This window comes from Perissodus microlepis, chromosome 1 (genome assembly GCF_051167445.1).
Source record: "Perissodus microlepis isolate ML-2025 ecotype Zambia chromosome 1, ASM5116744v1, whole genome shotgun sequence".
NCBI classification, from domain to species: Eukaryota; Metazoa; Chordata; class Actinopteri; order Cichliformes; family Cichlidae; genus Perissodus; species Perissodus microlepis.
In genome coordinates, this window is record NC_140461.1 from 21,199,673 (window position 1) to 21,221,024 (window position 21,352).

Genomic DNA, 21,352 nt, shown 5'->3' on the forward strand with positions numbered 1-21,352 from the left:
CACAGACATGTGCATGACATGTGGTCAGACAGAGAGTTTATATTTCTCCATAAGCGTGGAGGATGGCCAGAGAATGGTCGGTTGCTAAAAACTGGGTGGAGTTGTCGCCGCTGCTCCTACAGCATTGTGCTTGCTTCCCAACTACACAGAAATGTTCTGATAATCAGACATTATTGTGCTTGTGCAAGGTTATACATCTATGAGACAACGCAAAGTGTAAAATACAGGCATGGGCCACAAGCAACATGCTCCAAACATGGCATATCCCTGTTTACAAACAGTCACACAAGGCTCCGAGTATCCATAATATATAACCGTTAATACAATACAAGTCATGTCAAAGTGGTTAAATGAACAAGACATCCAAGCAGAATCAGAAAACTGCACAGTCTGTAACGATGATAGGGTAGTAATGTATGGGAATGGCTGGGGAGCAGGGGACCACAATGCACTGGCAAAGGATGCACTGGGCTGCATTAGGGAAATATGAGGGTCCCTGACCTGCATGCTGGGGCCTAGAAGGCCGTTGTGCTGGTGGTGCTGCAGGTGAGCGAATGCATTGCTGGGACTATGTGCACCAGCCATCTTGGCCTGGTGCCTCCGAAGCTGAATGAGGAGCAGAGTCAGCTCCTCTGGCTGTAGCGTAGCCCGGGTTTAGGGGCCAGTGAAAGCACAGAGGGATGAGAGGAAATATTTCATAATCATCTGGGCAGTAAAGTGGCTGAGCTGCAGTAACTGTGGAGTGTGGCAGAGACACCAGTGTACTGCTGCCTCCAATAATGTAACACTTTATGTGAAAGGTACATGAATTGTCACCTATTCATAGAAAACTTGACACATTAATAGCATTAATTCATTTATGAAAAACTCTAAAGAACACATGTTAAACACCAGTACCTCATCCTCACTCTTATCTAACACTGTCCCTGCCCCCAAATATTCCAGATATTTTATACATTCATTTTTGTAATTTTCAGTATTGTGCAGAAGTCTTGAATCACACCTCATTTCTTTATATTTCATTTCCAAGAAGCCAGACTTTTTCAGTAGTATTGAACAATAGCGCTTCCAAAGCTTCTGTGGACATTTGCTTTTTTCACTCAGTTTAAGTCCAATCCTTGACCATTTTTAGAGGAATGTTTTTATTGTTGTTGTTTGTTGAACCACATAACAACAACATCTGAATCATCTGAGCATAAAAGGGACCAAAGTCAGTGTTGTCTCTACACATAACAGCAAACTGTGTATGTTTATGTTCTGAATATAAGTAACTTTTCCCCCTATAGTTTCTTTATACAGTTATATTTTTACACGGTTTTACTTTAATTAATGAATTCATTGTTTTTCATGCATGAAGTCATGAATGAATTCATGATAATTCATGTACCCTTAACACAATGTGTCCCAATAATACCTGAAAATGTAAAACCTAGAGCTACACAACAAAGACTGTCATGTGAGGACGGCCTGCTGTGCTGTCTGAACAGAAATGCTATCAGGAACAAAAACACTGGAACAAATTCTACATGTGATAATGTCACAGACGGCCCCCATTAATTACGTTTCCAGTTCTTACCTGGATTCATTTTCCTAGACTATTATAACGCTTTGTTAATATTATAAAAAGTCCATTTTTCATATTGATCCAAGTAAGTAATATTAATGTAATAGAAGCTCATACCGTTTTGCCATGCAAGCTGGGAGCACTGACTGTGTGTGTGATGTAGCCCATGGCTGGCACGGACCTCCTCTCTATTTGGGAATTCTGTGGAGAAATGCAATTCGTTCACTTGTTAACGCAGATCATATAGAATGAAATCAAACAGAATATCTGATTTACTAAATAATCTTCAATAGTGTGTTGAAAGTGAGATATGGATCACTTCATCACACCGAGTCAAAGTTAAACCATTGCCTCCAAGTCTGCAAACAAATTTGACTACACAGCAGATTTATTTTTTCCATCTATCCTTTTCTCGCTTTCATCACTCCTACTCTTATCCGAAACAAGGTGTGCCCTGAGTTTTCAGATGCTACAGGGCTCGGAAAAATTTGACGTTTTTGCTTAACACACAGAATTAGCGAAAACCAGGCCCACTACAGAAGCTTAAAAGGACACAAACAACAAGAGATTTAATTAACTACACATAAATTATACTAAACCTGCTTTCTTAAAATAACATTTGTTTGCTACCAGCAAGAGAAGCACTGTAAGCCATTCCCTTTGAGATTCCCATGCCACAATTTTTTTGCTGTATAATAGGTTTTTTATTTAAATGCGAGATCAGAAGAAAGAGACCGCTGCTGATGTTTGAGATACAGTAGAGATGTTTATAGGGTGCTGAGAAGCCCAGGGCAAATTGGATTAGCTGCTAATAAAACATACTTCTTAATGATATTCCGCAGAGGCACACGGATCGCTATTACTTAAGTGCACTCCAGCCAGAGAGCACCATCAGCCTCAGAGATGCTGGGTGCACCAAAACTAAGTTCAGTGCCAACTAAATTTAGTTCCCATAAACATCGCTCCCTAGCATAGTCACTGTGGCTACCTTTGTTAAAAATGTATCCTCTAGAGGGTTTTCCATAATTGCGCGTCACTATATTTTATGGTTGTAATTAGAGTCTTGACACTTGGTTGAATCATAGAGGAAACAGAGCATCTGCAACACTTTGTTTACTTGTGTAAGGCCAACGGGTTGGTTATGAGGGTTGTGTGTGTTGGCAAATGTGGTGATGGTTTGGAGGGAGATTTTTTTCACATGTGGAGGGTGTGGTGGGGAGAGAGAGCAGGGTGTGGATTACAGGACGTGCTCCTGGGCTCCGTCTCCTGCGGCGGTGGCGGTGCTGTCTGAGCGCTACGACGGTTTGGGGGGACGGCAGAGTAGCGAGCTTTTACTCGCATGCGCTCACACCACCTGTGGAGTAGGCCTGGGTGTGGACTGTGTGAATCTGCAAACGATTCACATGAGCATCAAAGTGTGCGCGCTGTAAAGTCGGAGCCTTCTCATGCTCCTCGCGCGATCTTCCCATGGTGTCCTTGTGAGCTCACAACATCATCCAAGTTGTGACACCTCACATCCACTAGCTACCATGAGAATGAGACCTTTGTCATTTGGCTCAGAACATGTGAAACACTGAGTTTTACTTCAGTCCCATGTCAATGACAGGCCACTGCTGTTTACTGTCTCACAGTATCACCAGTGTTTAAGGCCCAATTACTGAGTATCAGCACATAAATTCATAAAGGGTGGGACTTTCATCTTTCCATCCAACACTATGTACAGGTCTCTATCCAAGCTTACTATGGGAGAGAAACAACACTGTGAACACACCGGCTAGTACCCTTTCACACCATCCACAAAAACTCCACTGTTCCCATCATTCAAGATACACTGAAGAGATTATTTGAACTAGCTGGGAACACAAGTATTATTTTCAGTTACTCTGCCATTTATTTTATTCATTGATCAATTAATTATTTAGATAACCAATCAGTCAAAAGACTTTTTGTTTTTAGATGAAAGCAAAAGAAAATTTAACCAGTAATTGATTAAAAATGTTACTGAGCAAGCAGAAACTGTCAAGTGTTTGGACTTTTGAAAGGAATAAATTACATTGGCGACATTCATCACTGTGAATGGCACATCATATTTAATATCCAATTAACAAAGTGTAAAGTGTGCATGTTAGTCCCCATAGGGAAATAGTTCCTCTGCATTTAACCCATTCACCCAGTGAAGCAGTGGGCAGCCACCAATGCAGCGCCCGGGGAGCAGTGTGTAGGGACGGTACCTTGCTCAGGGGTACCTCAGGGTAGCCGTTCAGTGGAGTCGAACCCCCGACCTTCTGATCATGGGGCCGCCACTCTACCTACTGAGCTATCCCTGCCCCGAGGTCCTCTTACACAGAGGAATCAGTTCTTTGCTGGTTTTAATCTATGGGAGGCTAATTAAAAATATGGAATGACACGTGCACTATTCTTACCTATTATATCTTAACTGCAGTTTATCATCATGTAAATCAAAGTAAAAACTGGTATTTGCAGGTTTATTTAATAAAATGGATATTAAATTATTACTGTTCACTGAATGCAACATTTCTCTCTGCATTTATGATTTTATCCCATTGAGTATTTTAGAACTAGAGTATTAAGAACTGCAATTAATACTCTAAATGTAGAAATCTAACTGAAAGAAAGGCAAACTAAGCGCCTCCTTAACTAGGTGTGCTACCTGAGAAAGATGGGCACAAAAATGCCCGGGTGAGCTTGATCTTGTGCTGTCCCCTGGTGCCAATTCATCCAAGGGCCTTACTGTGCGTCTGTCTGAAGGAGTGTGTGGTCTGCGTGGAGACAGGGGCTTGAAGGACGATGGTGGGACTTCACATGGTGATGGAGGAACAGAGATGGAGCGTGGCATTTCTACAGTAACTCTGAAAGATGAGGAGTCTGTGAAGTTGGGGCCGGTGTAAATAGGTGCGGTGGGGCTGCCGTGACGAAACTGCTGCCGTTGCTGCCACTCATACAGCTGCCACACCATTCCCTCCTTGGTGGCCATTCGCTCGTCAGTGGACATACGGAAGTGGCTGAGCCGGTCATGGGCGTACTTGTAGTCACTGGGCAGATTGCATGTTGCTGGAGGAGAGCTGCTGCCACAGGGTAGACGGGGAGACTTTGGCAATGACTGATAGGTGACATCTGCTGCACTTGATTTGGGCTTTAAGGGAGGAGTCCATCGAGGGAGGTTGAACTCAGCAGAGGGAGCACTATGAAAGAAAGAAAAACGAAGAAATCTTTTAGCTGTGTTTTTTTAATCTATTATAGAGCCATAATGAGGGATAATGCTTTAAATAAGATAAAATGAAATTCAGTAGAAAGATTAAAGCAATCTAATAAGTGAATCCTCATAAAAGCCACTAGAGGGAGGCATAGACTCAAAGTTTCGTTGTCATTAGTCATGCTGCTGTTATAGAGAAATGTTAGTTGAGTCAAACTGATTGTGTGAAGTCAGACTGACCTCTTCGGGGGGTCTCCTTTTTGAATTTTGACCCAGTGCTCCACCTGAGCCAACGTGTTCTTCCTCTGAACATGCTTCTCAGTGTCTGCCCGTGTAACGAAACCCCTCTGATAGACAAGATTTCCATTTTGTTCTGGTGGCAGAGCCACTTGGATTACAGTCTTTTGTCCATTCTTATGGGCAGCACCATTAACAGCGTCTGGAGACAGTCTCTCTACTCTCTCCTGTGGGGCTGTCTGGCTGGGTTTCCCCTGGATCTCTAATCCATACCTCACTTCGTCTCCATGAGCCAGTCTGATACCATTGCTCTGAGCTTCCCCTCTGTCTGTCCTGTGAGCACTTTCTGGCTGAGATGAGCTCTGGTTAGTGTGGACATGGTTGGTCTGTGGGACTGCCTGTTGTGCAGCTTTCTCTGGCTTCTCCACCTCTCTGTGAAGACATGACATAGGATTGATATGATATTTAAACCAATGTCAAACCTGCCAGTAAAAATGTAAATACAGTTTCACTGACGTCAGATGATTTTCACCCACACCGTGAATTAATATCACTTAGTGGTAATTTCCAAGAGAATTCATATGGTTAAAAAAAATTATAGCCAGCTGGTCATTTTTACCCTGTCAAAAATGCCATTTTTATTCATATCCCCCGAGTTGTCAGTGATGCAGGGAGATTATGCCTTTACTGGACAAGACTCAGTGTCGAAGGAATGAGTAGACTGGAGAAGTTCCCAGTCCCTTTTTTTTTTCTTTATGAAGTTTTCACTAATTTTAGAGGCTGTTTAAGGTCCCCTCATGACACTTTTTTAATGATACACATAGGGAGAAATAAAAGAAGGGTATTTCAGTTTGCCATGTAATGTTGTACTTCAAATTATTCTGATGGAAAATAATATGTTTTATCAAGTATATTATGTAAGGTAAATTATACCTGACATTACTGTTACAGGGTTATGAGATTACACAGTATTAATCAGTGGATAGAGAACACAATGGGAACTCTAATCAACCTTAAGTGGTCCTAAAGGTAATTTCCAAATCCATTTGCAGAGAAACAAATCCAGAGCACGGGGAGTAATTCATTAAATATCCAACTGCACATTTTCAAAGGAGCTAAAATGGAAACCCCAGAGTACCGGAGTAATATCACTCACTTTATCTTCATCAAATACTTTAGGTTAGAGCACCACCTTTTTAATGCATTGCCACTTAATGCTCCATACTTTAAAACATGTATCCTTATTCCCGAATATTGGATTTTCTTGGTGTGTTATTTACAGTTTCACAAACTTCATACAGTTGATGGACACTAATGTCTAAAGGGTATTTCACATAACTTGTATTTCATTTCAAAGAACACAACAATGGGATTTTGAGCGCTTTCCAAAATATTATTAAAAAATTAGGTAGTGATGTACATTGGTCTCTAGATGGCAACATTGCACAGATCATTTAAGCTATGCAGTACAGTCTGCTAATGTAAGATAACTCTGTATACAGCGAGTATCTGGCTATATATTTTAGAGCATTTCTGCCCTCCATTAAATATTTGAGAAAGTCTACTTTGCAGACACAGCTGGACTCACAGCTGCAGAATACTGAAGTTACAATGCAGCCCATTACGGAAAACATAATTTTATTAGTGAATCATATAGATACTAAAGAATCTGACCTTCAGGACTGCAGTATAACAGTGCTGTTGAATCCTTAAGGCATGATGTACTAGCAAAGGTTCTAGTTGTTTTTGATCGGGACATCCAGGCTCCCTTTTTGAATCTAATCTCAATAGATATCCAGTTCTTCTGTGCAAACTTGCACTAGAACCCCAACCAACTGAACCCAGTAGAGTGAGACCAACCTCTTTATCATGTGACTCTGCTGCATCAACGCAGCCTGGTTCATGGCCCGGATCCAGCCATTCATGTCCTCCTGTGTGTCCGCACTGAAGAAATATGTCCGCATCCCGCAGTGTTCTGCCTGTGAGCCAATCACAGAGTTCTTATTGTAAATGTAGGAGCGCATTCCAGTATGGCTCGCCTATCAAAGAGAGAGAGATGGGGAATAGACGTGAGAGCGTCTTACTAAAGGCAGGAAAAAGCTGCCAGACAGGCTGATAAGTGCTTTATTGTTCAATGATCGCTGCCAACTCACTGAAGTTTACAGCAACAATATACAGAAAAAGAATGGAGGGGGGAAAAAGTGCTGCAGCAGAAAATATGTTGCTGTTGTTTCTGGCAACACAAAAAGCAAAACATAAAGGTTACACCTTCCCGTCTTTAAGAGAAATTCTTCTAGAAATACACAAATTATATACCAGCTGCAGCGAACAACCAAACAGGAACAAAGAAAACATAATTACGGACTCCTTTAGACACAAGCACACACATAACCGCATATAAAAAAAACACTCAAAGGGTGAAGCAGCTGTTTGTAGTTTCACAGGTGTTGCCTTTTTTGTTCTTTACCTACTACTGTTTACATACTTTTCCTTACCTTTTACAATATACTATAGTAAGAGGTAAGGGAAATGTTAAATCTTCAATTACTCAATATAAATGAAAACTATATTTACTCTTACTCTATAGAGGTTTCCAGAAGGAATGTTTTTGAGCAATTTATTGGCTATTTCACATGAACTGTAAGAGCATGACCTTCAACGAGTCCAATACAACACACTTGATAATGAGAAACAAAATAAATATAAAAACTTGTGCAATTATAGATATCCTTATTCATCATATTAACAGAAAAGCAGAATGCCACCTGTAATAAAAAAAAAAAGTAGTTTATTGAGTTCAGGCTGACTTTATTAATAAGAGAAGTCTCTATTTTCATTGATCTGTTCAGAAAGCTCTTTACTATGTAGCACTCATAATTTAAAATGATTATTATTCATTAATAATTATAATGATTATCACTCAATAATCTACTAAAAACTCAACATGTTAGAGGCCAAACACCGCAAAGCAAACTCAACAAGACCTGCTTCCAAAATGAGGGAGAGAATTGTGTTGGGTTAATTTCATAGCTTGTATTATACAACAATAAAAAATAAACACACGTACAGGAGATGGCAAGCTGCTAATGACGACATACATTCCATGAAATGCAAAGAAAAATGGCTGACACCTCGCCATTCTCCCTCTCCCGCGATGATGGAAATGTGATGAGTAATACAGGGAGTGCAGAATTATTAGGCAAGTTGTATTTTTGAGGAATAATTTTATTATTGAACAACAACCATGTTCTCAATGAACCCACAAAACTCATTAATATCAAAGCTGAATGTTTTTGGAAGTAGTTTTTAGTTTGTTTTTAGTTTTAGCTATTTTAGGGGGATATCTGTGTGTGCAGGTGACTATTACTGTGCATAATTATTAGGCAACTTAACAAAAAACAAATATATACCCATTTCAATTATTTATTTTTACCAGTGAAACCAATATAACATCTCCACATTCACAAATATACATTTCTGACATTCAAAAACAAAACAAAAACAAATCAGCGACCAATATAGCCACCTTTCTTTGCAAGGACACTCAAAAGCCTGCCATCCATGGATTCTGTCAGTGTTTTGATCTGTTCACCATCAACATTGCGTGCAGCAGCAACCACAGCCTCACAGACACTGTTCAGAGAGGTGTACTGTTTTCCCTCCTTGTAAATCTGACATTTGATGATGGACCACAGGTTCTCAATGGGGTTCAGATCAGGTGAACAAGGAGGCCATGTCATTAGTTTTTCTTCTTTTATACCCTTTCTTGCCAGCCACGCTGTGGAGTACTTGGACGCGTGTGATGGAGCATTGTCCTGCATGAAAATCATGTTTTTCTTGAAGGATGCAGACTTCTTCCTGTACCACTGCTTGAAGAAGGTGTCTTCCAGAAACTGGCAGTAGGACTGGGAGTTGAGCTTGACTCCATCCTCAACCCGAAAAGGCCCCACAAGCTCATCTTTGATGATACCAGCCCAAACCAGTACTCCACCTCCACCTTGCTGGCGTCTGAGTCGGACTGGAGCTCTCTGCCCTTTACCAATCCAGCCACGGGCCCATCCATCTGGCCCATCAAGACTCACTCTCATTTCATCAGTCCATAAAACCTTAGAAAAATCAGTCTTGAGATATTTCTTGGCCCAGTCTTGACGTTTCAGCTTGTGTGTCTTGTTCAGTGGTGGTCGTCTTTCAGCCTTTCTTATCTTGGCCATGTCTCTGAGTATTGCACACCTTGTGCTTTTGGGCACTCCAGTGATGTTGCAGCTCTGAAATATGGCCAAACTGGTGACAAGTGGCATGTTGGCAGCTGCACGCTTGACTTTTCTCAGTTCATGGGCAGTTATTTTGCGCCTTGGTTTTTCCACACGCTTCTTGCGACCCTGTTGAATATTTTGAATGAAACGCTTGATTGTTCGATGATCACGCTTCAGAAGCTTTGCAATTTTGAGACTGCTGCATCCCTCTGCAAGATATCTCACTATTTTTGACTTTTCTGAGCCTGTCAAGTCCTTCTTTTGACCCATTTTGCCAAAGGAAAGGACGTTGCCTAATAATTATGCACACCTGATATAGGGTGTTGATGTCATTAGACCACACCCTTTCTCATTACAGAGATGCACATCACCTAATATGCTTAATTGGTAGTAGGCTTTCGAGCCTATACAGCTTGGAGTAAGACAACATGCATGAAGAGGATGATGTGGACAAAATACTCATTTGCCTAATAATTCTGCACTCCCTGTAAGCAGCCTGACAAGACAAATACCAGAGCCTCAGAGCATTTACTTTACATTTTCAAAGTGATGAAATGGTAAAATGAGCATCAACATTTGCCAATTGATCTCATTTATAAAGTTAGTAATTGGTGAACCTGCTAAATATATGGGAGTTTAACTTGGATTATAGATGAAACAAACATCTGAGGGTAAAGTGCTGACTGAATTGCAGTGTTGTCATGGACATCTTGTGCTATTGGTGGATTAAGTTTTAAAGAGTTATCAGTTCTGCGCTAAATATCTAACATTCATGTCCAGGAAGAATGCTTATACTGTAATAGATGTTTTAAATGTGGTGCATGTAAAAGAAAAGCACTCGATTAATGTTTCCCACTCAAAAGATTTGTCTAATCTAGCAATGATTGCTCTGGCATTGTCCATAAATGATTTGTCATTCGTTTCCATGATGAGGCTTAAATGCACATTTAGAAATGTGCATTCAGCAGCTAGACGCAAACAAATGGAGGTGAAGATGGTGCGCTACTGATGAGGCTATAGTGAAATCAAATACCTATTCATGTAACACAGGAAGCCTGTGTGATTCAGGACGGCCGCCCACAGAGAACAGTACTCACTCCGCCCACGCAAACACACCGGGTCACAATGGAAGGCAATTGACCAACAGGGAATGAGAAAAACACAGTGAGGTGAGCAAAAATAGGAGAACAGAAAATAACAGAAAGTCACAGCTGATCAGTGCTGATTCAAACAGAGAGAACAGAAATGGCTCCAGCTGGAGTCCCTCGTCATCACAAAAGCAAGAATGAGTAATAATGGGAGCATCGTAAGTGTTTTGACACACGACTGTGGAATCAAAGCACAAAGCATTACAGCACCAAAGTCCTTACACAACATCTTAAGTTTTATACATCCAACCGCTCATTTAACTGATTTTCAGTAGAATTTTAACAAAAATGTTACACTTTAATCGCCTCATCTTCAAATCATTTTTTAACCCAGGTAAAAGATTAATCTAGAATTAACTCTACATGTCAGCAGATCTAAGAGAGAGACATATCATTCCTGGACACCAACAACAACTCAGCTGTTTTCATGCTTGCTTAGCAGTAACTGAAAATTTCCAAAGCACCTCAGATACACATAATGAAATCTCCTGCTCTTTAATGCATGATGGCACAGGGAGAGCTAAGGGTGGGGGGATGGGGGCTCCCTTAAATACAAGGTATTAATGCAAAGCCAGCGCTCATTTCTCCTAACTGTACATACACTCCCACCCAACAGCGAATATGCTGAATGCATTATTAATATTCTAAGCAGCAATTACCATACAAATTTCAGTGCCCGTTGTATGAACTTTAAAACACAGTACATACATATCACATGAGCACAGACATTGTAATTCACACTGGCATGCTCTCACAATCAGATAATCTAAGAAAAAAAAGCCCAAGCCCAAAAGAGCTGAAAGGATTATAACAGAATACCCAGATGCTGCTGTGCTGCATCAACATTCAGGCACTATTATTCTTTGAGGGACTCTCTGTGCTTCCACAAAGAGGACTTAGATGATGTTAACACACAAGAAGCATAATTTCTTGTGTCCTTTTTGTCAGAATTTGCAAAAACAAAAGAAAAAAAAGAAAAAAGAAACAAAATATTTGTTGCATGTAAGAAAAACGTCATGCACATATATTAAAGTGAAAGTGATACAACTAACACCAGTTTTAGCTATATTACCATTCAGATTTTGGTGACAGAAACATTTTCTTATACGTCACACACTGTTTTGAATACTGAATGCACCTAAACATATTTTTCTTCTCAGTTCATAATAGTGGATAAAATCAGATAAGAAATAGTTCTGTTGTACTTGATACATGGACAGCTGTACTGTAGCGGTTCGCTCTAATCCCCGCTATTGAGTTTGTTCTAGAAAAGGTCAGAAACCAGGAGGTCAAAAATTCCATCACACTCTGCACAACTTGAGAAAGAACTATTTATAGAATTATATAAGAAAAGCTGAGTTAAGACCACCTTAGGTGCATGCAAAATACTTGTTTTGCAAAAACCTGAACATACATAATAATCAAGAGTGGGGCTGTTGTTTAGTTCCAGTGAAACTTTCTCCACTCTTGAGACTATATTAGTTCTTCATGTAGTTACAAAAGATACCATAAATAAAAAGTTTAAGTTCAGTTAAGTTTAGCTGCTGGTAAACTGCTGCTCCTGTGTTGTTTAGACATTTCTCACTATTCTAATCACTTGCATGCTGAATCTCTTCCACGGTTTTAAATGGTAAAAAAAATGTTATTGCTGTGGGGCACAATAGGAGACAGTTGTGTTCTGGATGTCTCTTTTCTTGGGCTTGATCAGTACTAACTGTTCCATGGAAAGCTGTTGATTTATTTCTTAGTCATAACCAGACACCCACCTCTGATGACCTCCTGATCTTACAAATCGGAACAGCCAATGGCAGCTCTATGAAATCCATACCTTTGGTAATCTTTACATAGATTTTTATGGGTGAACTTTGAGAACTGTCTCATATCAACTCAGCAACTAATAAATGAAGTTACAGCTTTGGTCATGAATATCATGGGGAATTTTAAAGATGTCTTTGAACTGTTCTTTTTCCAGGGTGGAGAGATTGTACAGCATACATATTTAATGACTTTAAAAAACAGGAATTGGGTGCACAGGTTTGAGTGTATTTTGGATTTTCTCCAATCCACTGAATCAAAGTATACATACAGAAGCACACACATCCATATACCCCCTCTGTTTGGTTAAATGTCCCTTGGCAAGTTGGACCTCAATAAGACGTCTTGGCCATCACCAAGCTTCTGGCATAATTCTGGCTGGATATTTGATCACTCTTGTTGGCAGAATTGGTAGAGTTCACTTAAATTAATTGGTTTCCTGGCACAGACTTGGCCTTTAAGCATAGTCCACAAATAGGATTGAGGCTCTTGGAAAGGTCATCATTCAAGCTTAATATTAGCCTGCTTTATCCATCCCCAAACCAGTTTTGATGTGTGTCTGGCATCACTGTCCTGTTGGAACACACAGATGTGACCACGTTTGAATCGTATACAGTAGTTGTGAATTTGAGGTGAAGTTGAAGAATTTGGTACTCCATCTTCATCATTATTCCATCCACTTTGTGCAATGTGCGAGTACCACTGGCAGGAAAACATCCACAGAGCATGATGGTACCACCATGCTTGACAGATGGTACAGTATTCTTACATTTGAAAGCATCGCCATTAACTCTAAACATACTAACGTCAGTGTGGCCAGATAAATCCACCTTTGTCTCGTCTGACCATAACACGTTTCTCCAGAAGACTGAAGAAAGACATCTTCAAATTTCAATTGAGTTTGCAGCTGTCAGTTTTGGAGCAGGGGCTTCTTGCTTGGTCACAACCCCTCCCAGTAAAACTTCCCTTGCTGTGGACACTGGTGCTCCAGCATCTTCCAGTTCATAGCAGACTGGAGCCTTGGTGGTTCCTCGGTTGTTCCTGAACATTTTAACCAGTTTCCTCTCATCTTAGGGTTAGACAGTTTGGGTCTTCTTCCACAATCTGGCAAAGTGCTGACACATCTGAATGATTCATAATACAGTTGTTTGATCTGATCATCTTTAAATCTACAGTTGTTTAGAAATCGCTCCAAGAGGCCTTCTCAATTTGTGTAAATCTACTCTAATTCTCCTTCTTAGCTCTTCAATGGGTTCCTTGGACTTTCCTATCGCTCTGAGTATTGGTTAATTCAATGATTGGTGTAAAAAATCCTTGTGAAACTACCTGTTGTATTCAATCATGATCACTAACAAGAAGTTAATAGGCCTTGGCCTTGTCAACGCCGAAGATACTGTAGAATCTTCAGTACAACTTATTAAAAGATTTAAGTGAGTTCATCTATATACACTGCTCAAAAAAAAATAAATAAAGGAACACTTTTTAATCAAAGTATAGGATCAAGTCAATTACACTTGTGGGCTATTGATCTGATGTTAAGTAGCAGAGGAGTTTGTTAATCAATTTCAGCTACTTTGATGTTAATGAAATGAACAATAGGTGCAGTAGAAGGTTAACAGTGAGACAGTGACAATGAGAATTATCCGGTTTGGTGGTGGATCCATGGAAGGACACACAGACCTCTACAGGTTAGGCAATGGCACCCTGACTGCAATCAGGATGAACTCAGACTGTCATGAGCTCAGTGATGCCCCGGTCCAGATGTGGGAGGAGATCCCCCAGGACACCATCCATGTCTTACTAGAAGCATGCTCCAACATTGTCAGGCATGCATATAGGCACTCATACAAACTACTGAGCACCATTTTTAGGTGCTGCAATGGAATTCATTTTCAGGGTGCCTTTAAATTCAGCCCTCTGCAGGTTGATCATTTTTATTTCCATCAAATGATATGCCATGTTTTCATTCCTAATGCATTAGCCAGTCCATATCAGTATAGATATTCAGCAGTACTTTTTTTCCCATTGAGATGTGTTCCCTTACATTTTTTTAACAGTGTCTTTGATCCTGTATGTATACCTCTGACCCTGTGCAACTTTGATAAAAAGAACAAAAAATACCACAGCATTCATGCTCATGATGAGTGTATTTAAACTTCTTTCCACAGTTGTATGATCTGACTATTTTTGATGCTCTGTTGTATAGACACATTTTGGTAGATACTGAAGTATAGAAGTGTTATACCTAATCAAAACAATAACTCGATAAATAACAATAAACATATGGATATATGAAAATGAGATCTGAAAATGAGATTTGGGCACCAGGCAGCACACAAACAGCCTTTCTGTGTTACAGTGAGCAGAGTGAGGGGAAGGATTGTTAACAAATAACAGCGCGGCAATAAATAATCTCAGACGAAGTTTTGAAATCCGCACATAGACATGAAAACTTCTTTTAAAGATCTGACTCAGTGCCACTTCAGTGTTACCTTGAAAGCATATTTGCGGTTTATGTGGTCCTCAGGCTCAACTGGCGAAATGACATAACTGGGCAGAGGGATGCTGCCAAGTACTGTTTCCTCTCGGCTGTCTGTGAAATCAGAACACACACACACACACAACATTGTTACTTGCATTCAGAACAACATCTAATTCTGCCAATATCTTTTACGATGTTTACAAATGACTGCAGATTTATGAATAGCAGGAAAATTAGCGAGGCATAACCAGTGTTGGGACTAACGCGTTATTAAGTAACGCGTTACAGTAACTACGTTATTATTGTGGTAACGAGCACGGTAACTAGTTATTATGCCAAAACCAGGAACGCGTTACTCGTTACTGGGATTCAAATAGGCTCGTTATTCGTTACTTCGTGTAGTGGCTATCGCAGAGCTTCCACAGATTCAATAACATTAGCAAGTGGTGGAAGCCAGCAGGTGGATGAAGGAAAAGGGAGGCAAGAGGAGAGACCCGAAGCGGCCGCCGGTCCGAGTATCAGGTGAACTGAACTTCAGGTAAGAAGTTATGACCTGCTGTCTATCTGAGTCAGATATAAACCAAGTTTAGGTGTAGTTTACTTTCATTGTGCTGACTTTTTCGTACCGCGTACTAGCTAGCATGACGGAGTTTCTATACAGCTGGGTGGGTGCTATGTTACTGATGTTGAACTTTATTTTGTTCATATGGTTAATTATTAGAGTTGCCAACCGTCCCGTAAAAAACTGAATCGTCTCGTATTCAGAGAAAATATTACGCGTTTCGTATTGAGGTGAAAAGGAACATTTTGTCCCGGACTTCAGCTACAATGAAAAAGACACAAAGCTGGAGTTATTCTGTGTTTACGCTGCACAGCTGCCTCTTCTTCTCTCATTCTTTCCCCCTCCCTCTCCTGTTTCTACTTCAATCACAAAACTGATTAGTGATCAGCTGATCGGCTTTTCCCCCTTGTTTATTTATCGCCCACTTTGCGCCAGAAAGAGGAAACCAGCGGATGTCGCGCTAAACAACAGCAGCACTTTTAAGCTTGATCAGCTGATGTTAGAATTTATTTAATATTACTTTCTAGTACAGCTGATGTTTGTTGGAGCCACAGCTGTAAAGCTGCTGGTCATGATATCGGTTTGGTTATCTGGTGAGAGGGAAACATGAAGATGAAACCAGGAGATGTCCTTACTGAATCATCAGAGCTGAACAGGTGATGGAGAAACAGGTTTACCTTTTAGGTGACATGAATGAGTTGAAGGGAAGTTATGAACTGTTTCTGAGAGACAAATAACACCAGGATCCTTTTCTAAGTAGCTGACAGCTGGTAACTGTGCAGGGGCGGGTCTAGCAAAGTTTTGTCAGGGGCCCAGGTAGGACATTAACAGGGAAAGGAGGGCACAAGGAAATACTTTTCTTTCTTATTCTCATTTAAAATGTCTAGCTTTTAAAAACAATAATCATCTGAGTCTTACAACAAACAATTGATAGATTGATACATATATACCATCAGAACAGTGAACATCACTGTCACAACAGTGTTTGTTTTCATTCAAAGATTTTTTTGTCCCAGTCCAGCCCTGTATGCAGTTCATCTGCAGTCTGGTGTTACCTACATCTTCCTATTCAGAAGGCAGAATTTCCGAGTTCTGAGTACAATCGAAAGCACCACGACTGCAGTTTTTGTGTTGGATGTAAAAAGCAGGCTAGAATCATGTGGCGGTCAACAACGGTCCAGGCGTGGGATTTCTCTCGTGGAAATGTGCACATTATTTTTTTCCTTTCTATTGGTAGGTGGCACAGTGCACTTGTGGCAATAAGCAAGCTAGAAGACTGGCAAAGTTATGGAAGCAACACATTAACAAGAGAATTCTGAGTAAAACCAAAGTTACTTTCCCTAGTAACTAGTTATTCTGAAAGTAACGAGTAACTTGAAGTAACTGAGTTACTTTTGATAGAAGTAACTAGTAATGTAACTAAGTTACTAATTTAAAGTAACGTACCCAACACTGGGCATAACTCATGCGGGACTCAAGATGCTGCAAGGGCATGTGGCTGCATGTGGTATGATGGGGCATGTGGCTTATCTATTATTCAGTATTATTAATAAAGGAGAGAAGGTACATGCTATGACAACGCAAGAAGAGATCTCAAGGTAATAAGGATGCAAAAGCTGGTGGGAAAAGCATGTCATATATCTAATTACAGGCTGTCATTAATCAAAAATGGCAGCAGAGGAGATCGCTAAAGGTTTGCATGTTAAACCTTCACCAAGTGCACTGTTTGTACGCTTACCTTTGTAGTAAAACAAGCAGTAGTCGGACAAAACAAACCACTTCCGTTTCCATAGTCGCATTCCAGAGCTGTCCTAGAAATGGATCGGGGGAAACGCAATACAGACAATATTTAGAAATCCTCCTGCAGGAATACATTTTAATTAAAAAGTGCAGTTTGGGAATAACCTGCGTGTTAATTAGGATTACTTTGGCAGAAAGCTGCAGCTGCTACATTTAATTCAGCACTGTAGTTTTATACTTCCTAGGATTGTGAGATTTAAAGGTTTTGTAAGGTCAATATGAGCTTTTAAGTTCTGCTAAGGGACAGAGAAAGATCGCTTCCATACTGCACAGTTACACCTCTTACACAGTGAAGGATGGTAATCCTGTGGCTGATATTTCACTGCGTGACACATTTAAACATTTGCTCAGTCTTTAACACGTGCTCCTGTATAACACATCTGCCTGTCGGACTCACTCTGAAAATCCTCACCTGTTTATAGAGCCAGCCTCTCACCACCACTGGGATATTGAGGTTTCTTTTAATAGCATGATCCCTTTTGCCAAAACTGTGTACTTTCCCCGTACCTCTGGAGCCCTGCAGGAGCCACAGAAAAACATAATCAGTAACACAATAAAAATAAAACATGAGGCAATTTTAAATTAACATACATAAAGTCATTTTGCTTGATGCTAGCCTACACAGTACAGAGAAAACAAATGCATCATTTTGTTACTTAGAAAGGAAAAATCATTTTTCCTTTAAAATAATAAAATGGCCTTCTTTCCTGGAAGCTCCTTTTTTAAACATCCTTAACGAGAAAAGGAAATACCAAAAGTATACTCCTGTGGACGCACGTGTTCACTTATAATAGAGTTTATTTTTAGACAAAGTCAGTCAGTCTCTCAGGTACATTTATACAATAAATATGTGAGGCTGTTTGGCTGACGAGTCGCTTAAAAAGACAAAAATCAGGATTTGTGATCATTTTCTTTTTAAGACACTAAATAAAAAACATACATGGTAACAAAAAAATAACAAAATGAATGAGGTGCACTGTTCAACTTAAATACATATAGTTTCTCTGACTGTAACTTAATAGTAGTCGACTCATTTGTTAACTGGGGAAATAAAATTTCGTTACACTTGTTAAATTTGGACTGTTAATTGTGGCTCACATAATCAATGTGATAATTGATCTCTGGACTATAATAGAAAATGGACTGGTTCTTATATAGCGCTTTAGCACTCAAAGCGTGTTATCCATTGTGTTTTATTCATCCATTCATATACACTTTTTACTATATCTAAGTGCTTTCAGTCTGACATTCACACTTGGAATAAAACATCAGGAGCAACTCGAGGTTAAGTATCTTGCCCAAGGATATTTTGGTATGCAGACTGGAGGAGCAAGGCATTAAACCGCCAACCTGTTCTACCTCCTGATATTATGACAAATTGAACAAATGTATTAAAATTTGTAACATCATAATTTACTAAAACTCAAAACAAAAGGTTATCTCGATCAGTAATACATTAACTGGTTCATGCTCTACAGTATATCTAAAGCCTTTGCTTCTCAGAGAACCACTGAGACTCACCTTTGACCCTGAGGAAGCATCGACTGCTGCTGAGGTCACAGCCTTGGAGGACTCTGTGACCATGTTGGCTGATCTCTGATTGGCCGCTGACTTGGACATACGGGATTCTATCCTACATTTGAGACAACAGCGTGGAAGAAAAACAGAATGCAAAAAAGGATGAAAAGCACTGGCAGTGTTGTTCCTTCTCAACTCCTCTGACAAGCTCCAAACGTGCAATAAAACAGAGCGCAGTCCTTTGCTGAGCTTTCACATATAAAGGATATGACTATTTCCTGACACCAACGTGAGACCAGTCAGAGCCAATGGTTTTCCACTGGATGTGTTAACAGTGAGGAAAAACTCATGTAACGCTTGGGCTGGCAGTCACCTCGTGGCACACACACACACACACACACACACACACACACACACACACACACAGATAACTAGCCAAAACAAACTAAAAAGACAAAATCATAACAATGGCACATATGCACAGCTTACAAGGAATCTACTTCCCACCTCACACATGACATCATCATATTGAAAGGGAACGTGAAGAACTAACACAGTCACACATGCCAGAGACAAGCTGGTGTCAAATAACAAATAGCTTGCACCACACTTTAAGCTATTCAAACACTTTAATTTTGGACTGCAGCCAACCATAGTGTGCAAGTACAAGTGTCTGTTGCTGAACAACAATACCAAATGTTTGAGTCCAACAGCAAATTATCAAGAAAATAAAGAAGAAAATCTTGTATCACAGAGTTAAAGGCATGATAGAAAACAGGTTAAAGCTTATTCATAGGGGGCTGATTTGTGTGTGTGTGTGTGTGTGTGTGTGTGTGTGTGTGTGTGTGTGTGTGTGTGTGTGTGTGTGTGTGTGTGTGTGTGCATATCTATGTTAGGACAGAAAGACTAACATTTTTAAAGCAGAATTCTTTTATTCATTAAAAACTCCAGGGGCCAAGTGAATGACTTACTGTTGGCACAAATTTCCCAAAGTCTCATTCTGAATTATTGTAATGATTTTTAAACAGAAGATCATCTTTCATACCCCAAGTGCCCCAAGCTCTTCTGTGCCTCACTTCCCTGCTGTGTCATTACCATATTCTCCATCCAGGAAACAACAATGTTTCCTCTCGTACCTACTGCGGTCTAATTAGTTTTGACTGATTGCAAACAACCGAGGAGAGAAATCACGTCAAAGTACAGATTACTAATAGGGGCCAATGACATGGCATCTACAGCCATTTGTGTGAAGCTTCTGACATTTTTGTATACTGTATGCAACGCACCTCAAAGATAATAAAAAGAACAGAATTGAGATGCTTCTGAGATGTAAAACAATAAAGATTACATTCAGCAGCCTCAACATTAGTCCGCTTAGAGCCACCAACAGCAATGCAATGATACACTGTTTAAAATTAATGCTTTCCTTACATGATGTTACATCATAGCTTTTCCAAGACTTGCATCAGATCTTCTTAACAGAGAACTCAGTTAATGTGAGAAGCGTTTTAACCTGAAGTACAGAACAATGTGATGGCATTGTGGTTGCAGACACTGTAATAACCAGTAAAAGAAAAATAAACTTCAATCATTTTTGGCCAAAAAGTACTGCATCTCAACTTCAATGGGCATGTACAAATTTACTGATGGTGAGAGTGACATGTTTAAAGGTGACCTACCTGTTTTCGCTTATACCTCTTATATTAAAATAGTGGATCCTGGTTTTAAAGATGACCAGAATTTCAGATAATGAGGTCAGTGTGTGTTCAAGCATTCCCGATGATCCAAATGTTTTTGATTGCTTTAAACACTTGATTTAGGACTCTTCCTCTCTGTGACATCAGTATGATGCCAAACAAGTCATAAAAAAACATTTGTGTCCACTAAAAGAAAATAAATATTGGCTGATATATTCGAATATCAGATTTCTATGTGACCAAACATTGGTACTGGTTGGTATATCAGTCAGGTCCTTGAAGGAATAACTAATGAGTAGTCAGGTGACCTCTGTGCTATATATGTAACCTAGTAGTTTGTGCTTAGTCGAACCTAATTTACCAACAGGAACTAATGTGACCTGACAATGTCCTAACTCCCCCTGCATTGTTCAATAAATAGGTTATGAGCAGATCCTTGTGCTGATTTTCCCTTTGTGTGCCGCAATACACACAATCTAGAGAAAAGTAGGTAAGACTGAGGCATCTGTCAGAGACTAAAGCAAGAAAACATACAGGTAGAACAAGCAGGGGGAAAAAAAAGGAAAGTCAAACTGGAGCACAACTTACAGTAGTTCACTCCAAGCTTGGACTGCTGCCAGCAGTTTTACAGGATGTTTCTGTCTTATCAAGGGGACTCTGCTGTTTTATGTGAAGTTTTCATACTGTTTACCACCACTGTCATTGGAGCAGTTCCCCAGGAGATTTGTAGTGGCATGTGGATGAGAGGAGCAATATTTCACATAGTGTTGTGTCGAAGTAGGAATGTCGCTAAGTTCCATCTCTTCCTGCTTCTTCTGCTATGATGGAAATGGAGGTAGACTAGATGTTTTTTAAATCTTTTTAGACAGTGAGTGTACATGCGACTCAATGACTCGATCCTGGTAGAATAATCTAGACAAACTCTGAGGCTTCAGGCCAGTAAAGCAGAGTCTGACCAACCTTTCTGTGGAACCGGGCTTCATGAAGCTCCTTTTCCTGATCTGCCTGTCCTCAATCCTCAATATCTCCAGGGAATAAGTGAGTCAATTATTAATGGAAGAA

General features: G+C 40.0%; 1 protein-coding gene across 15 annotated transcripts in view; it reads right to left on the reverse strand.

The window, feature by feature from the left end:
• plekha7b (pleckstrin homology domain containing, family A member 7b) overlaps positions 1-21,352 on the reverse strand; it is a 77,036-nt gene that overhangs the window by 17,605 nt on the left and 38,079 nt on the right. For 10 of the 15 annotated variants that reach the window (XM_084934882.1, XM_084934874.1, XM_084934891.1 and 7 more), the window contains 9 exons: positions 18,597-18,708; positions 17,488-17,592; positions 17,014-17,086; positions 14,724-14,824; positions 6,876-7,054; positions 5,019-5,447; positions 4,236-4,767; positions 1,682-1,765; positions 502-636 (listed from right to left, as the gene is read on the reverse strand). In XM_084934882.1, coding sequence (XP_084791008.1) covers positions 502-636; positions 1,682-1,765; positions 4,236-4,767; positions 5,019-5,447; positions 6,876-7,054; positions 14,724-14,824; positions 17,014-17,086; positions 17,488-17,592; positions 18,597-18,708 — 1,750 coding nt within the window. Of the gene's footprint in view, positions 1-501; positions 637-1,681; positions 1,766-4,235; positions 4,768-5,018; positions 5,448-6,875; positions 7,055-10,301; positions 14,703-14,723; positions 14,825-17,013; positions 17,087-17,487; positions 17,593-18,596; positions 18,709-21,352 lie in introns of those variants that run through there. The other 5 variants (XM_084934927.1, XM_084934935.1, XM_084934899.1 and 2 more) reach the window with 4 other exon arrangements.